Raw genomic sequence first — 15,384 nt, 5'->3', positions numbered from 1 at the left:
ACACACCACACACACACACACACACACACACACACACACACACACACACACACACACACACACACACACACACACACACACACACACACACACACACACACACCACACACACCACACACACACACACACACAACACACACACACACACCACACACACACACACACACACACACACACACACACACACACACACACACACACACACACACACACACACACACACACACACACACACACACACACACACACACACACACACACACACACACACACACACACACACACACACACTTCTCACTGACATCTCTTTCATGTAGAGGACTGACACTAAGGCCTAACAGCTATGACTCACAACTGTTGGAAACTTGCAACAAACCAAGACGGTTGTAAAGAAATCATTAACACACCACACATACTTACAATATATCAATGTTTGTCTTTGACTCATCTTTTAAATTATATAAATAAATCCTCAATGATGCTGTGGGCCTTTTATTAATACCATTAATTGTGTAACAAAATGATGTGGTAAAAATAACATTACCGCCAATGTGAATGCAAGCCTAACATTACACTTCCGAGATTGAGTCAACTTGATGATTAATACAGGTAATTCATATACAGCTATATTGGAAGAATACTGTCTCTTTTTTGTGACATGTATCACAGTAATAGAGTGATGTTTCAGTAAAGGGAATTGTACATTTCAGTCGATTTTGTATTTTTTTATTATTAGGTCAGTAGATTTAATCAATTTAATTTAAAACACATCAGTGCTCTATGCCAACAACACCCTGACCCCAAGGATAAGTCTCTGTAAAGAAAACACGGTGAAAACATGGTGTCTGAAAAACAAGCACAAATCCACATCACATCTTCTCTATGTTTAGGATAACAAGATGTAAAAGTCCCATAAGGCTCATCACCAACGTCAGCTCTGACGCTACCGGCTCCAAGGGGACAGTGGCTCTGATTGGCTGTATCTCATAGGTGTTTTTGCAGGATACATTAATAACATCTCGAGGGGAAAGAGTTTTATATTCTACCTACAGTGTATCTACAGGCTGATGATTCAAAGCTTAAGACTATACAGGTTTAAAGGGGAAAACACTTTCTGAGGTAGTCCAAACTATTTAGTTGTGTTCTACAGAGATGCTGTTTTTTAGAACATGTTACTGGATCCTACTTAATCAATATTTTACAAAGAGATATGACTGCACCTCTTCCATATTCATAGGTTGCAAGGTACTCATTTCTATGTTGAGTGTACTCAGACAGACAGTGAACCTTCAAGGAGTTGGCACCTATTCAGAAAGCCGCTTCCAAAAGCTGTCACCACATGTTAAGACTGCAGTCCAACTGAATGTGAGAGACAGTGGAGGAACATACTGTATATACATTAAATGGAGTATGCAAAGGAATATACATTCCCATAAATGCATGCAAATAAGCATACAGTATTGTGAAAATAAACCAATGCAAATATAAGCTAACAGCCTGACACTTAGAAGGCTTGTGATCAAAGGAGCATCAGTTCAAATCCCCACACCAGCTGGGAAATGTGGGAGGGGAAAGTGAATGAGTAGCACACTCCTTCCCTCCATCATCAACCACCACAGGTGCCTTTAAGCAAAGTGCTTAACCTCCGACTGTTCTGATGGAGATGCTCAGTGACCAGCGGTGGAGGACAGGTTCAGCAGATATAAAGGTGTCAGCAAAAGATATTTAAAGAAATTCAAGTGGCTACTCTCAAACTAAAATCCAACAAATTAGCCTGTCAGTAAGAAAATGACAGTTTAGAAATATACCTAACTTTTTGGGTATTTTTTATTTCTTAAATAAATATTCAGGGATACTTTAACTCATTCTTCATTTTCATCAGCTCTTTTTTTTAATTTTGTTTTATGTAAACTGTATTATTTATGTTGCTGTAAATAGTGGTCATCAGTGTTGCAATAATCATTGGATACATTCTGACATAAAATGAAGGTAAACAAAAATTAAATGTATTAAAGCTATTCATTAGGGGCACCATTTCCCTGCTCTTAGGCAACAACATGAAGAATATTCACTTGGCAACCAGGGTGTTGTTGGAACAGCGCAAAAAAAATGCATGTATGACCGGTAGAATATTATAAAAAGTAGACCTGTGCCGACTTCATTCATTCAGCCCATCTTCATGGGAACCAAACATTAAAGCTTAGGCATTTAAAAGAAACGTGAAGCAAAGAAACACACAGAGACTATTAGCATGCACAATACAGGCACAACCCCTGCCCCACATTCTCTGATACTCCTGATAATGATGTATGCAACACCACCCACACACAGTACAGATCAATACATAATTACACTGACAATTAGTATCATTAGAGGGGTGCTAGAGATGGGGATTTGTTGAGCTAAACACTCCTCAGAGAAAGAGAGAGAGGTCAGAAAACAGAGAGAATTAAGCAGCTCACACACGGTCTGCATGGGGTCTTTCCAAAAGGTTTTCCATTGTACTTTAATAATGAGGATGAGAGCGACACTCGAGCACAGAGTGGGTGTGACAGTGTTAGCTCACACAAACCACTGCCATTTAATCCAAAATATATCCTGTATGAAATTAAATAACTCCGGCATTTCAAATCAAATCGTCAAATATTAACTGAAACACGACCCATTAATACCAGTAACGTTTTCGACAACCAGATGATCAGTGTCTCTAAGCTCAACTCATTTAGTCTGTCAATTAACTCTGCTCGTCAACCCTGGCTCAATTAATCAGGTCTAATTACTTAAATACATTTGCTGGCACATCCTTTTAGATTAGGTCTGCAGAAATGGGACTGTGTTTTACAAAGGCCATAAGTGAGTTACGTTCATTAGATGATATTCCTAATGATGGATTTAATAGGGTTTGTTGGACAATTGTACGTTGTCTTTTCTGTAACAACGTAATGAAAACTGCTCAGTTTGCTTAATGTGGTGCAGATTGTTCTCTGGAACGCCTAACACTAAATCAATTTTTGTCAAATAATTAAATATTAGTGGTTTAAAGAACATAATCATAAAACTAAATGTAATAACCAATAGAAGAAGACTCGTTGTCTGTTCTATTGCATCCTATTCAGTGAAGCTGTATCATATTCTCCTATGTGCCATTATCAGCCATAGGTAAAATAATGGGTTATAACATTTGCATGTGTTTGCTATAATCAGTCCCCAGGGTGCACCTCACCACGGGACGTTACTTATTCTGATATCCATGCTCCTCTCAGCAGATGCCCTGACTAGACAAAATACACACACAGTACACTGACAACTCAAAGCTCCAGCAGCAGCAACTTTTTATACATGAATCTCAAAATCTGGACAAAATAAAATCATCCATCAAACAAATTCCAAGGAAAGACGCATCACAGCACCGCCCACACAAGATATGACTTGTGAACACAGTGTGAAAATACTAAATCACTGAGCAAGAAAAAAAGCCATAAATCAAAATGAGTATGATGCAAATGTGATCACTTGTATATTGATTTCAGCAGAAAATGTTACCTTTGACACTGATGGTCAAGCAGCAGCCTGGGTATGCAGCATGAAAAAAATGAATGCTGGCAAGTGACGCTTTTTTTCTTTAGCTAGGATTGATCTGCAATTGATTGATGCATTGGGTTATGACAAAGTTCAAACCTCGCCATCCATCTGGTGATCAAGAGAAAGCAGCTTGACATTTTGAATTGTCTTTAGGTCAGATATGCGCCTCGTGTAGAGACGAGGACCAATGGGGCTTTCAATGGGAAAGGAATGTCTAAACTAAGATGTTTTTTTCCTTACGCCCCAATTTAAAATCCACCAAAACTTAGTATGTGGTGGTTTTAGATCTTATACCAATATATTTGTTTTTCTAGACGAGTAGTTAAAGGGGACCTATCATGCAAAATGCACTTTTGTACGTCTTTTATACATGAATATGTGTCCCCGGTGTTCCAGGGAACTCACCAAGTGTCAGAAAACACAACCCTCTCTATTTTCCTCCATACCCAAATCTCTAAAAAAGGGGCTGCAACGGATCTGATAAAAACTGATCCAGATTTGAACACTGTCCTGACGTCAGGACAGTGGTGCTACGGCTATTGGGCTAACTCCACCAATCAGGAGGAGACAGCCACGGCCATTGCCGTTCGAAAGCGCTGGAGACGCTGTAGTACATATGCCAGGCCTGTAGATGGTGCTGTTCTCACAGAATCTGCCCTTGCTAAAACAGAGCTAACTTTTTTCAAATTGAGCGAAATGAGGCATGGCTAAAATGCATGATCTGTTTGGTATTTTGAAAAAAAAAAAGTATAAATATGCCTTATATAGGTATGGTCCTATACTATATTATTCAAATATAGCATGATAGGTCCACTTTAAAGTAACCTTTAAGCCTATACAACTAGTTAGGCTAAAGCTAGTATGTTTAATAGCTTTTCATTTCCCTGTATAGACAAAATACATCCTGTATCACAGCGGTTTGTATCATTTCCATGTGAAAAAGTTATTTCAATGAAACTGAATGTGGACGGCCGGACTCTAGTCTGAACAAGAAGATATAAAAAAGGCAAACAAAATAATGCTGGTCAATTAGAACCTGCCCTTTCTATAGTCTTCTCTAATAAACTGAAAGGTTACAGCTGGCTAGTTTAATGTGTTGCTTGCTGTGGAGAAAAGCTGCAGGAAATCACCATTTAATGTGATGCCTTTAGTGAGCAAGAAAATATATTCTGCAAAGTGACCCCTGAGCAAAAAGATTCCCTGACATTCTCTAACCGGAGGACACCTCTATAAATTCAGTGATATTTCATACACCACGTTGTGTTCCTGAGTCCTCCTCATTATAGCACCTACTCTTGAGATATACACGCCTTGTCAGATGAGCCACATCACACACACACACACACAGCTGACGTGACAGAGAGCGGTGCTGCTGAGGAGGACAGTGCGATGGCCAGGTGACGGACACCGATATTATTTGTGCAGCAGCCAGCGTTCAATCATCCTCTTCTCTCCCCCCCTCCATCTCTTTCCCCTCCTTCTGTCATCCACCCTTTTTTCCAGCCGCTGTTCTTGGCAGTGGTGGCGAAAAGATTTCTGGGGCTATCACTCTTCCTCTCGTCCTCCTCTTCTCTCGGTCGGTGAATCACTGCCTCTCCTCTGAGCACGCCCTGGCTGTGAAAGGCTCGCTGCTCTCTCCGTTTTTTCGTTCTCTCAGTATCTCCTTTTTCATCTACACAGATTGGAAAACGACTGCTTTTGTCAAGTCCAAAAAAAGAGAAATCAGAAAGAGAGAAATCTGCAGAAAAACGGCTGGAAATCAGATTTGAAGCTTGTTCAAAGATGTTTTGAAATCTGATTCAAATCTATTCCCAGAGTTGATCAGTCTTTTTAGTCAAATACAAATTCTAACGCCATTACTCAAAAACCAACATCACATATTTGACGTTTAATCCAAAACACAGTTAACCAGCCGTCACTGCAGCACAAAGTAGGGCAGTTTCGGTAAGCGTACATATGCATGCCTTGAGTAGTCATTTACCAGAGCCACCAATGCTGACGGGTTGAAAATGCCTTAACACACAAATGTAGGCATGATCAGGGCATTGCTTACAGTAACGATCAGGTTGGAGAAACGTGCAAATGTGCCTGCATTCTGGACAGAGACAACAACATTGCTGTTTTTGTGTTCACCTTTTTGCACTTTCTTTCACAATCCCTTCCCTTTTCCCTTCAAGCATGTTCCTTGGCTCGCTCTGTTATCTTCACACTCACTCTGTCTCTCTCATCTCCTCAACGCCATCCTTCAAATTCCCTTACTCTCCCCTGTACATTGCTTTGGCGTATAACTCTTCCTCCCTCTCTCCGACTCTCTCCCGTCCTCTCATTTTGACGGCCGCCCACGTAATGCACCTCCTTTTTCTCTCTCTTGTCCCTCTCTTTTGGTCTCTCATTTACCTCCGGAAACCTCTATACTCTCTTTCTCTCTCTCTCTCTCTCTGTGTGTGTGGAAATGGTTTGTATTGATCCACTCTCATAACGGGGAGAAGGTCAGGGGTTCACTAATAAAGCTCAGGGACAAAACACACACACACAAACAAACTGATGGCCATGGCCACACACACACACACACACACACACACACACACACACATAAATATAGCCAGGAAACAGGGCTGAGGTGACGAATAGTGTTTCCAACAAACACATTTTACAACAGATCTACTTCTCACATGCCTTAACATTTGTATTAACAGAAAAGCTGCCACCTTTTCACTGCGTTCATAAACATATCACCGTAATGACGCCCTGAGGCTAGAAATTATGATCTAGCACATATATGAAGTGCACACAGGGAGCTGACAGAGTGCCAGGCCATCCATCATGGCTGTGTGGCTAACAGCTGTCCAGTCCTCCCTCGCCTTGCCCTCTCCACGGCTCCATGGCAGGGTCAAACTAAACGTATTCACCCTCAACCCTCACGCAACACAGCCTTTCCCACACTGCTCTGTGAAATGCAGTTGAGATTGGCATTCATGAGTTTCTAGCCTAGAGGTTCGAGAAGTTAGTTGGAATTCCTTGAGTGGCTGGGAAAAACCTGGGTGGGGTTCAGCACCAAACGCCGGTAGCTTAAACTTTAGTGAGCATTGAACCAGAAGATTCCCAGTTGATATACCTAGATCAGCTGGAGAAATTCATATGTGGAAAATACTCCCAGTTAGTTGTGTATGTTTGTGCTATACACAAAGTAAACTGCTTCCACTAGTATGCAACATGCAACAGTGGAAAAATGGCATCTATTAGCCGGTACTAACAACTTCTCAATAACAGGTCCCACGATGGGAAATGATATCAGGCATCCGAGGTCAAAATTAGGGTTGCATGGACCACAAAGTGAGGTAAAGGTCAGTGGTGGGCGGCTGACATTGGGTCACTGCTTAGGGCCAAAGTGGCGACGTCATTAACCTGGAGCCAACCCCTCAGGCCTCGCTGCTGTCGGGGGGTCAGCCAATCAGCTTATCTCCAAGGCTATTACATCATCAATGTCAAAAGTTTAAACAAAACAAAAGTTTTATTGAGGCGATGTTTAAGTGATGATGAATTATGAGTGAAAATAATCTTCAGTAGCCATGGTAACAGGCTTGACTGTCAGGAAAGGATGGGGTTGTTGTTTTTTTAAATAACTTGCTGGTTGAATAAAACTTGAGGGGAAGCCAACTTTAATGTTTCTGGTCACACATGTGCTTTTCCTGCTTGAATAAGTAAAGAAACGGTCTTGGAAACGTATCTGAAATGAAAACCTGTATGTCTACTTTGGAGTCTTATCAAAAGCACACACACTGCATGGCGCTTACAGTCCTTTGATGTTGGATAGTCTATCTACTGAGAGTTATCATGACAGCAACACTTTCCTCCCCTCCTGAAAATGCTGATGAGGTAGTCAGCATATCAGCACAATGCAGCAGTTATCTACCTGGCAGGTGCATTTGCGACTACAGTGTTTGACTAGCCAGCACTGCAAGATATCGGATGAAGTTGCACTGGACCACATAAAAAGGTGGAGTCAAATCCTTCGCTGTACTAACCTGCGATTTGTACCACAGCACTCTGCCCCAAGAGCTCCTGCTGCACCGGTGCAAAGGTCTAATTGAAATAAATGAGCCTGCTTTTTTAGCTTTCAGCTATTGTCAGTGTGATGGGCCCAAAGAATGAGAGGACAATAAAAATAATTAGGACAACCACTGAACAGGTAAGAGACTACATCTACAGAGGGGACTCGGCTGGTCATTCACATCACTTACACTACCTCACAAAACACACCTGGGAGACCTACACAGAAAAAGAGTGCTATTCTTACCAAGTATCCAACTCCATTAGTTGCATGCAAGTGTGTGTGTATGTGTGTGTTTGCGCACAAAAGACACCTGTTGGAAAAAAATGGTGTGCACTGACATTTAAAGAAAAAGCTTTAAAAGCAGGTCTATTAATTAAGCTATTTTAAGAGAGCGTGAGATGGAGGAGATGGATTGTTGAATTTAAAGAGCACACATGATGGAAGATGAGGTCGCTGAGACAGGTGGTCATCTAAGAGTGAGACACTTAACACTTAAAGAGGAAACAAAGACATAAGAGGCTTCTAGCAGATGCAGCCTGGAGAGAGTGGGTAAGTACGGGGAAACAGAAGAGAGGCTGTAAGGATGAATATAAGTTCACTACGGATAAATACTAGAGTGTGTGCTGTTGTGTAGTGCCTTAAGGACTCCAGTGTGAGTGCCTGTATGTGCCTGTGTTAGCAGGGGTCCTCTAACGCATGCAGGGCCATGCACTGTGGATCAGTTAGTAAAAGCCCAGTCTAGCTTATGCTATCCCCCAGGATCTCACGCTGCAGTGCACCGCACCATACTGTGTGTATGTGTGTGTGTGCTTGAGTCTTACTCCTGAGTGACATTTCACAAATCCAGGGGACTGGGCTAATGATGTCCCCTGTCTGACTAAATCAAAGCAGCAGAGGTTGTGGGTACAGGGGAAATGGGCAGAAGAAAGTGAAATATAGGACAGCAGGAGAGAAAAAAGAGCTGCTCGGACTTTCTATGAACTAGTACAGACCTGTCGCGTGGCCTCATGAATGGAGCCAGCATTCAATTAGCAGGTGCTCAAAAAAGTGTAGAATGGAGGAATAGGAATATCATCAAGACTAGTCTTTACTATTTGAATGAACAATGTATGCGTACAAGCATACTTTCTGTAGGGTTCTTGAGAAAAGGTGTGCATATAAGCGAAAAAGAATGCGACAAAATGTCTTGTTAGATTGGTTTCTAAGAGGCCAACTAACACTATGCTAAACACGTTCACATGTTATCATAAAAACCTAATATGTGTGTGCTTTAATTGATAAGTTATTGGTTCCCTTTGAGGAAAAGGCTGTGCAGAAAGTGTGTTCTCAACTGAACTCAAAAAGCTCTAAGAACAGATTCAAGCTTACCGAGTTGATGCAGGCGAGCTCCTTGTTGAGCAGCCAGGGTAAGGAGAGTTTGCCGTCTCCCTTGTAGCAGGACTGAATTCTCTCTTTGATCTTCTCCTTTATCCTCCTCAGGGTGAACAGACACAATGCTGACTCTTTGGGTGGTTTGGCCCGATTCTTCTGACCCTGAGAGAAGACTGTGAAGAGGATGTCTTCATTCTCGGAGATCCCCAGGGAGTTGGCCAGCTGCCGGCCCGGCTGAGCCAAGAAGGCATCCTGCACCAGGCGGTACTCTACCCCATCTTTAGTGCAGCCAATGGGAAACTCTACGTAGGAGTAAAACTTGGGGTCGTCCACGCAGAGGCGGACTATTTTGGAAGTGAAGAACTGCTCTCCACTAGCATCTGGGGAAGTCAATTGAGTGTCCAGCTGCATTGTTAGGTAGTAAACAAACTGCTCGCTGCTGAAGCTGTACACATAATAGATGTCGAAAGCAGGGAATTTGGACAAAGTGTCCGAGGGGATCTTCAGTTGAGAGGAGACAAACTCATCCTGGTAGACAAAGCTGAACATGTCGGCATTTTCTTCATTCTCCATCAGCTTGCGGCTAGACAGGGTGGGGAAGTACTCAGATTTGCCATCAATAGGGGTTCCGATGAATAACTTGCTGGTGGTACTGTGGGGGGAGCTTATGATGACCCCGGACATGGTACCGGACTCTGCCACACTGGAGAGGTAGTGCTCCTTGCGGTGGTGGGGCTCGCCGAGTTTAAAGAGGTCGTCCAGACGTAGGAACTGGCAGATCCCCTGAGAAGTGCTGCCACAGGCAATGAGGCGGTTTTGGTCATAGTCTATGAGAAGAAGCTTGTTCACATTTGGGGTCTGAGCCAGATCATGAGGACAGGACTGGACACTGGGCGGAGGGTAGCACTTCTCATTGTCCACAACTGGGCCAGTCATGTGGTTGCGCAGTTTGGTCAGGTTGCTAGACAGCTTAAAAATCCAGTTGACGGCTCCCACATATACTTCTCCAGTTTTGTTGTGGATGGCCAGATGTGTAAGCCCCGACTCAGTGGGAGCAAACTGTTTAAAGGGCGGGGGTTGGGCTCCAGAAAGGGATGAGCTCATGATAAGCAAAGAACCCAAGAGGAGACACAAGTTCCCCTGGCCAAGGGAAGCCGCTGACCGAGATAGGGGACACATATCTGGGCTGTTTAGAGGCTAGGCTTAGGGGGGTGGGGAAGGAGAAAGAGAGGAGGAGAAGGAGGAGAAGTACAAGCTCTGGTACCAAGGGCCAAGTCAGGATTTTCTTCCGTGTTTTACTCTTCTGTCCAGGAATAAAGGAGGACAGCTTCAGGGAGAGAGAGAAGGATGAAGGGAGCGGCAACAAAACTCCTATTGATCGGCTCTCCCGTTCTCAGTGTTGCAAGCCGTCATCAGGAACATCATCCACAGAGGCACGAGGTGGGAGCCCTGGAAGGCAGAAAGAAAAAACACGGTTAGCGTCCAAGGAACATTTCCTATTGATTATGCATCAAGCAGGCAGAGAAGCCTAAAAGGCTCACAAATTGCACAGCCAAAATTAGAAAAGATTCAAGCTGACATTTGCCCTGGTGATAAATAAATAATATCAAATCAAGTCTGGAAGGCAAATGTGTGCCTGCATTTAATTAAGAGTGAAGATAGCAGGAGAGGCATGGGCCTATTATTAAAGGCTCTGCACACATAATGCGAGTCTTGCTGGAATGAGTTATATACTCGCAACATTGAACTCTTTAATATTTCATAACTTTCAACTTGACCGTGGAGGCTTTGAAGGGGGCATGTGTTTGAAAAAGGGCCAAGGGGCACTGTTACATTGACAGCCAGCAATTTATAGCCATAGTCTGCTCGAAGGCTTTCCTGTCAAGGTTTCAACGGTATTCACAGACTATACAGTAGCCTCTTATTGCAATCACGCCTGCCGTTCTGGCATGGTTATGCTTACATCAGGCTTACATCAGGTCACCCCACACACTGCCTTCTCTCAGGGAGCTACGAAAACAATACATCAGGCCAAATATAGCAGAAAGAAATACATAAACCTTTGACACCAGTCAGAAGAACACTCAAAACCTGCATCAGTTGCATATAAGATTAGAGCGATTTCCGACAGTCAATTGAACTGCATCTCAAAAGGCAACCTCATCATCATCATCATCGACTGACTTGTCAAAATGACATTCGGCTTTAGGCCCCGGGCAACAAAAAGTTGGATCTGGATCAAGTTCTGCAGCAACACAGTGTGCGTCATTCGGTAAAGCAATTGAAAAGCAATCAGATAAAATTCCTTGTAAAATGTCACTGAGGTTTACCCTGAAATTGTCAAGATGAGGGATTATCATCAGTACCTGTGTCAAGTGCCCACGCGAATGAGACCACCTTTTTTATTTATTTAAACAGTGCTGTTTTCAATCTGAATGTGGCTCAGAATTGGCCACCTTTCAGTGAACATGGCGCCACTTCCAATCTCACTGCCATCATTGTCCTCCTATACGAGCTATTTCTGATACTAGAAGAGCGGGCACTTGGCAAATACACATTTTCTTAGGTCTGTTTCCCTATTAGCTCCTATGAGCTTATTTCACACTGAACTCCACAGCTGGTATCCCTTGACAACCTGGGATACAGACACAGAGCTGGTATATGAAAGGGCAGTGAAATTATTTATAGGATGGATGTTTTACACAGAAAGGATGGGGAGGAGAAAAAGGGAGAGTATTTGCTCTTTTGGGCGTCTTCCAACGACAACACAATGATGAAGAAGAGCACAGAATCTCGGGCATGTGCCGGTGCTTGACAGGCCAATCATGTTCTGCAATACCGGGACATTAGTTCTCCTGTAAATGCTGATTATGCAAAACAGGACGCAACTCTCCCAGGGACCCCCGCGCTTCAATTTCACCTTGACTATCAAAGTGTCTGCAGGAAGGGTGTTTTATGGCCACGAATTGGAAAGAATGACAAACACTGTAAAGAGATGAAGTGGGGAGGAAAAGGGGGGGAAGGGAGATAAAGAAGGCAAAAACATGATGGAGGAAAATCAAAAGAGGACACAGAGGGGAGAGGCAAAGAGGAATGTTGGCTTTTCCTTTCTTTCCATCCTTATGTTGGTTTCCGCCTCCTGCTCACCATGTGGTGAGCCACAGGAGTAAGGATACCCGTCTATCAATTACCTGGAAACAGGCCAGGGAGTGTGGTCCGGTTACCAAGCTCAGAGGGATGAATGTATGTTTTAAAACCTTTTTTGTTGTATACACCTATCTTTGGGGAAAAGTGAACCCTACAATGCACTTTTGGAAGTCTTCAAAAAATGAAACACCTTTGTAAGAGGCGTCATTAAATTGCACATCAATTTTAGTCACTGCTGCTGCAAATAGTGTGTGTGTGAGAGAGAGAGAGAGAGAGAGAGAGAGAGAGAGAGAGAGAGAGAGAGAGAGAGAGAGAGAGAGAGAGAGAGAGAGAGAGAGAGAGAGATAGAGAGAGAAGAGATAGAGAGAGAGATAATAGTAGAGGAGATAGAGAGAGAGCATATAGAGAGAGAGAGAGAGAGAGAGAGAGAGAGAGAGAGAGAGCAGGAGAAAAGAGAAATAGCAGTGGTAATGTTCATGGAATAGCAAACCATAGCTCAGCTGAGACAACGCTGGCCAGGTTCAGGGAGAGGTGGTGTCATCCAATTTCCACAAATGAAAGGCCTGGAGAAGACGTATAGGAGAGGGAAAAACCAATAGGAGCAGTGCAAGAAGACAAAGTAGAAGTCCAAGAGGAGGAGAAACTGCATAGAAGGGAGACATAGTAGAGAGGAGCAGAAGGGTAGTGATGAGGAGTGGGAGCCAAAACAAAGGTGGTCCTGTGCTTGCATTTTAAAACATGAGCTCTACCTGGGCTTGACAAACACCAGGGTTGGCGGTAACCAATCATTGAGGTTTCTGCGGGCCTGAGCTGCCGTTATCAGATATACCCTCACTCTCCACTTCTAGATTAAAACTACTTGACGCAGATTGTGGCCTCTTCCCACATAAGCAGCTGCAATAAAGTGACTAGACAGCTTATAAAAAAACGAATTTCTTGCTCAACAATACAGTCGCGACGCCCGATGAGAGTGGATGCCAATTTAAAATGTGGGGGCACGTAGGGAGGCTCCTGCCTCATTTTCCTTTTGTCGTTTCCGAGGGAAAGATACAATGAGGCAGAATGAGTGAGCGAGCAAATCAGAGAAGCCTGATAAAAAAACGAGCGAGAACATGAATAAAAAGTCCCTACAGTAATTCCTCTTCATTTAGGAGCAGCCACAGCTTGATGTTAGAGAGTGAGATTCGCACAACAAATTGCATCTGGGGGTCTCTCCGGCTGCTTGTTATCTATTCTGGTAATAAGATGATGACATCACGACACACACTCTAACAAGACAACTTGGAGTTATCCACTAACAGGAGAGCAATCCAAATACAAAAATCAGACAAAATGGGCTCCCCACCTCCCTTTTGTAATCCCTCCACCTCCACCCTGCCATTGAAGAAATGCCCAAATGCTGTAGATATAGTCAATCACTCAGCATCTTATACACTTTGCCCTTTTTTCTTATATTTCTCAATTTTCCCTCTACCTCCTTATCCCTCTAAACTCTCTTCCCATTTCAATTTCCTCCAGAGCTAGAGGGAAATGGTGGGAAGAGCACAGAAACAAGGTTGCAAGCCATATCTGGCACCATCAAGGAAAAACATGTCAATCATTTTGGGCTGGTACGTGTCTGTGGCTTGGGAATGGGCAGCCGGCATATCACAGTCAGAGCTGTTATCACATCAGGGAAAAGCATTAGAGAGGCCGGGCTGTAAGGGGCCAAGTTGATTGGATTTGATATCGGGACGCGGTATCAATTGACAGGAGTGTATGATGTCCCATTGGGAATTGGAATAAAGGGATTGAAAGAGAGGTAGAAGACATAAAGGAGAGGGAAAGGCTGGCAAGGAGGGGTCCGGCCTTCAACAGCCTTACTTCATTTTGTTTATTTGGTTAAAGATTGGCGGGAATCCGGAGAAGAGATGGGGGTGGAGGTGAGTTACCATCTAACTTGTGAGGAAATTCCAGCAGTGTGCGACTCTTAGGTGCTGTTTACACGGGAACGAAAACGGTTGTATCCGCTACTTTTCTCTTTCGTATAGCCCGTTCGTTCACACGAGGGCGTAACGGAAACGCGGAAACGGACCCCTAAAACGATAATGGGTCCCAAGGTGGATAGATCTGCGGACGGAACGCTCTGGAGGGCCAACGGCTCCGTGTGTACGTCCTATACGATCATTTCCTGATAAAGATGAAGCCATAGCCCCCGCCTCTCGTCCACCTCTGCTGCTCACTGCTGTAGATTTTTGCACTAACATCTGTAGCATAGTCAGTAGCTACTGACCATGCTACAGATGTTAGTGGAAAATCTACAGCTCCTCTACCACAACCATCAGCAACAAGTGGACATGGAGAACTACATGTTGCTAAATCCACCGCGGAGAATAAACAGAAGGGCAACCAGGCAACCAGGCTCGGGGGTCTTCTTCGCTGCTTTTGGTGTATTTTGTGGCGGCCACTTACAGGCCCGGCATATGTACTACAGCGCTTTCGAGCGGTCTCGTGCGGAAGTACAGCGCCACTTACAGGCCCGGCATATGTACTACAGCGTCTCCAGCGCTTTCGAGCAGTCTCGTGTGAACAGAAAACTTTTTTGATATCGTATTCGGTTCGTTTGCATTCCCGTGTAAATGGGGTCTTAGGAGCTGAGCTGGATCAACTCTCCCTCTCTCACACTCTTCTCCAGAGCAGCTCAACCTGTCCCTTCAGATAATGGTTGCTGCTCAGCCACAGAGCTGTGCTGATTTATTGCTGGTGGCATATCAATTACAGCACTCGCCACTGGAGGGGAGAAAGAGGAGGAGAAGGTGGCGAGAGAGGGATGATGATGAGGAAGGAAGAAGGGCAGCACATGGACAAATACTCTACCCTTGCATCACAACATGTTGGTCACATCTGGGATAAGACAAAGAGGTGATGGGGTGGAATTGAGGGGTTTAAGAAAGAAAGAAAGAAAAGAAAATTGAGGAAGATGGATGTGTGTGAGAATGAGGAAATGGCTGTGAGAATGAATGCAAATTCTCAAGACACACACTCTCATATGCCCAAAGTCAATTAATGTAACCCAGCCATAGCATAATCGAGGAGGTGACTGAAAGCAATGTGGTTTAAAATACACACACAGGGCGCACTTCAACCCACACACACAGGCTGCATATCCCCTATGAGCACAAACGGTCTCCATACAAGCACACAAAAAGCATAAATAGATGCGGAAATCATGAGGAATTATGCGCATTGCA

The 15,384-nt window shown here is 43.8% G+C and overlaps 1 protein-coding gene across 3 annotated transcripts in view; it reads right to left on the bottom strand.

The window, feature by feature from the left end:
- Positions 1 to 15,384, bottom strand: part of plxna1b (plexin A1b) — a 178,216-nt gene that overhangs the window by 132,603 nt on the left and 30,229 nt on the right. For 2 of the 3 annotated variants that reach the window (XM_034134973.1, XM_034134974.1), the window contains exon 2: positions 9,005 to 10,456. In XM_034134973.1, coding sequence (XP_033990864.1) covers positions 9,005 to 10,186 — 1,182 coding nt within the window. In that variant the 5' untranslated portion in view covers positions 10,187 to 10,456. Of the gene's footprint in view, positions 1 to 9,004; positions 10,457 to 15,384 lie in introns of those variants that run through there. The other variant, XM_034134972.1, reaches the window with a different exon arrangement.

Source organism: Trematomus bernacchii, unplaced genomic scaffold (genome assembly GCF_902827165.1).
Source record: "Trematomus bernacchii unplaced genomic scaffold, fTreBer1.1, whole genome shotgun sequence".
In the NCBI taxonomy this organism is placed as follows: domain Eukaryota; kingdom Metazoa; phylum Chordata; class Actinopteri; order Perciformes; family Nototheniidae; genus Trematomus; species Trematomus bernacchii.
The sequence above is the reverse complement of the archived record's forward strand: the minus strand, read 5'-3'. Positions and strand labels throughout refer to the sequence as shown.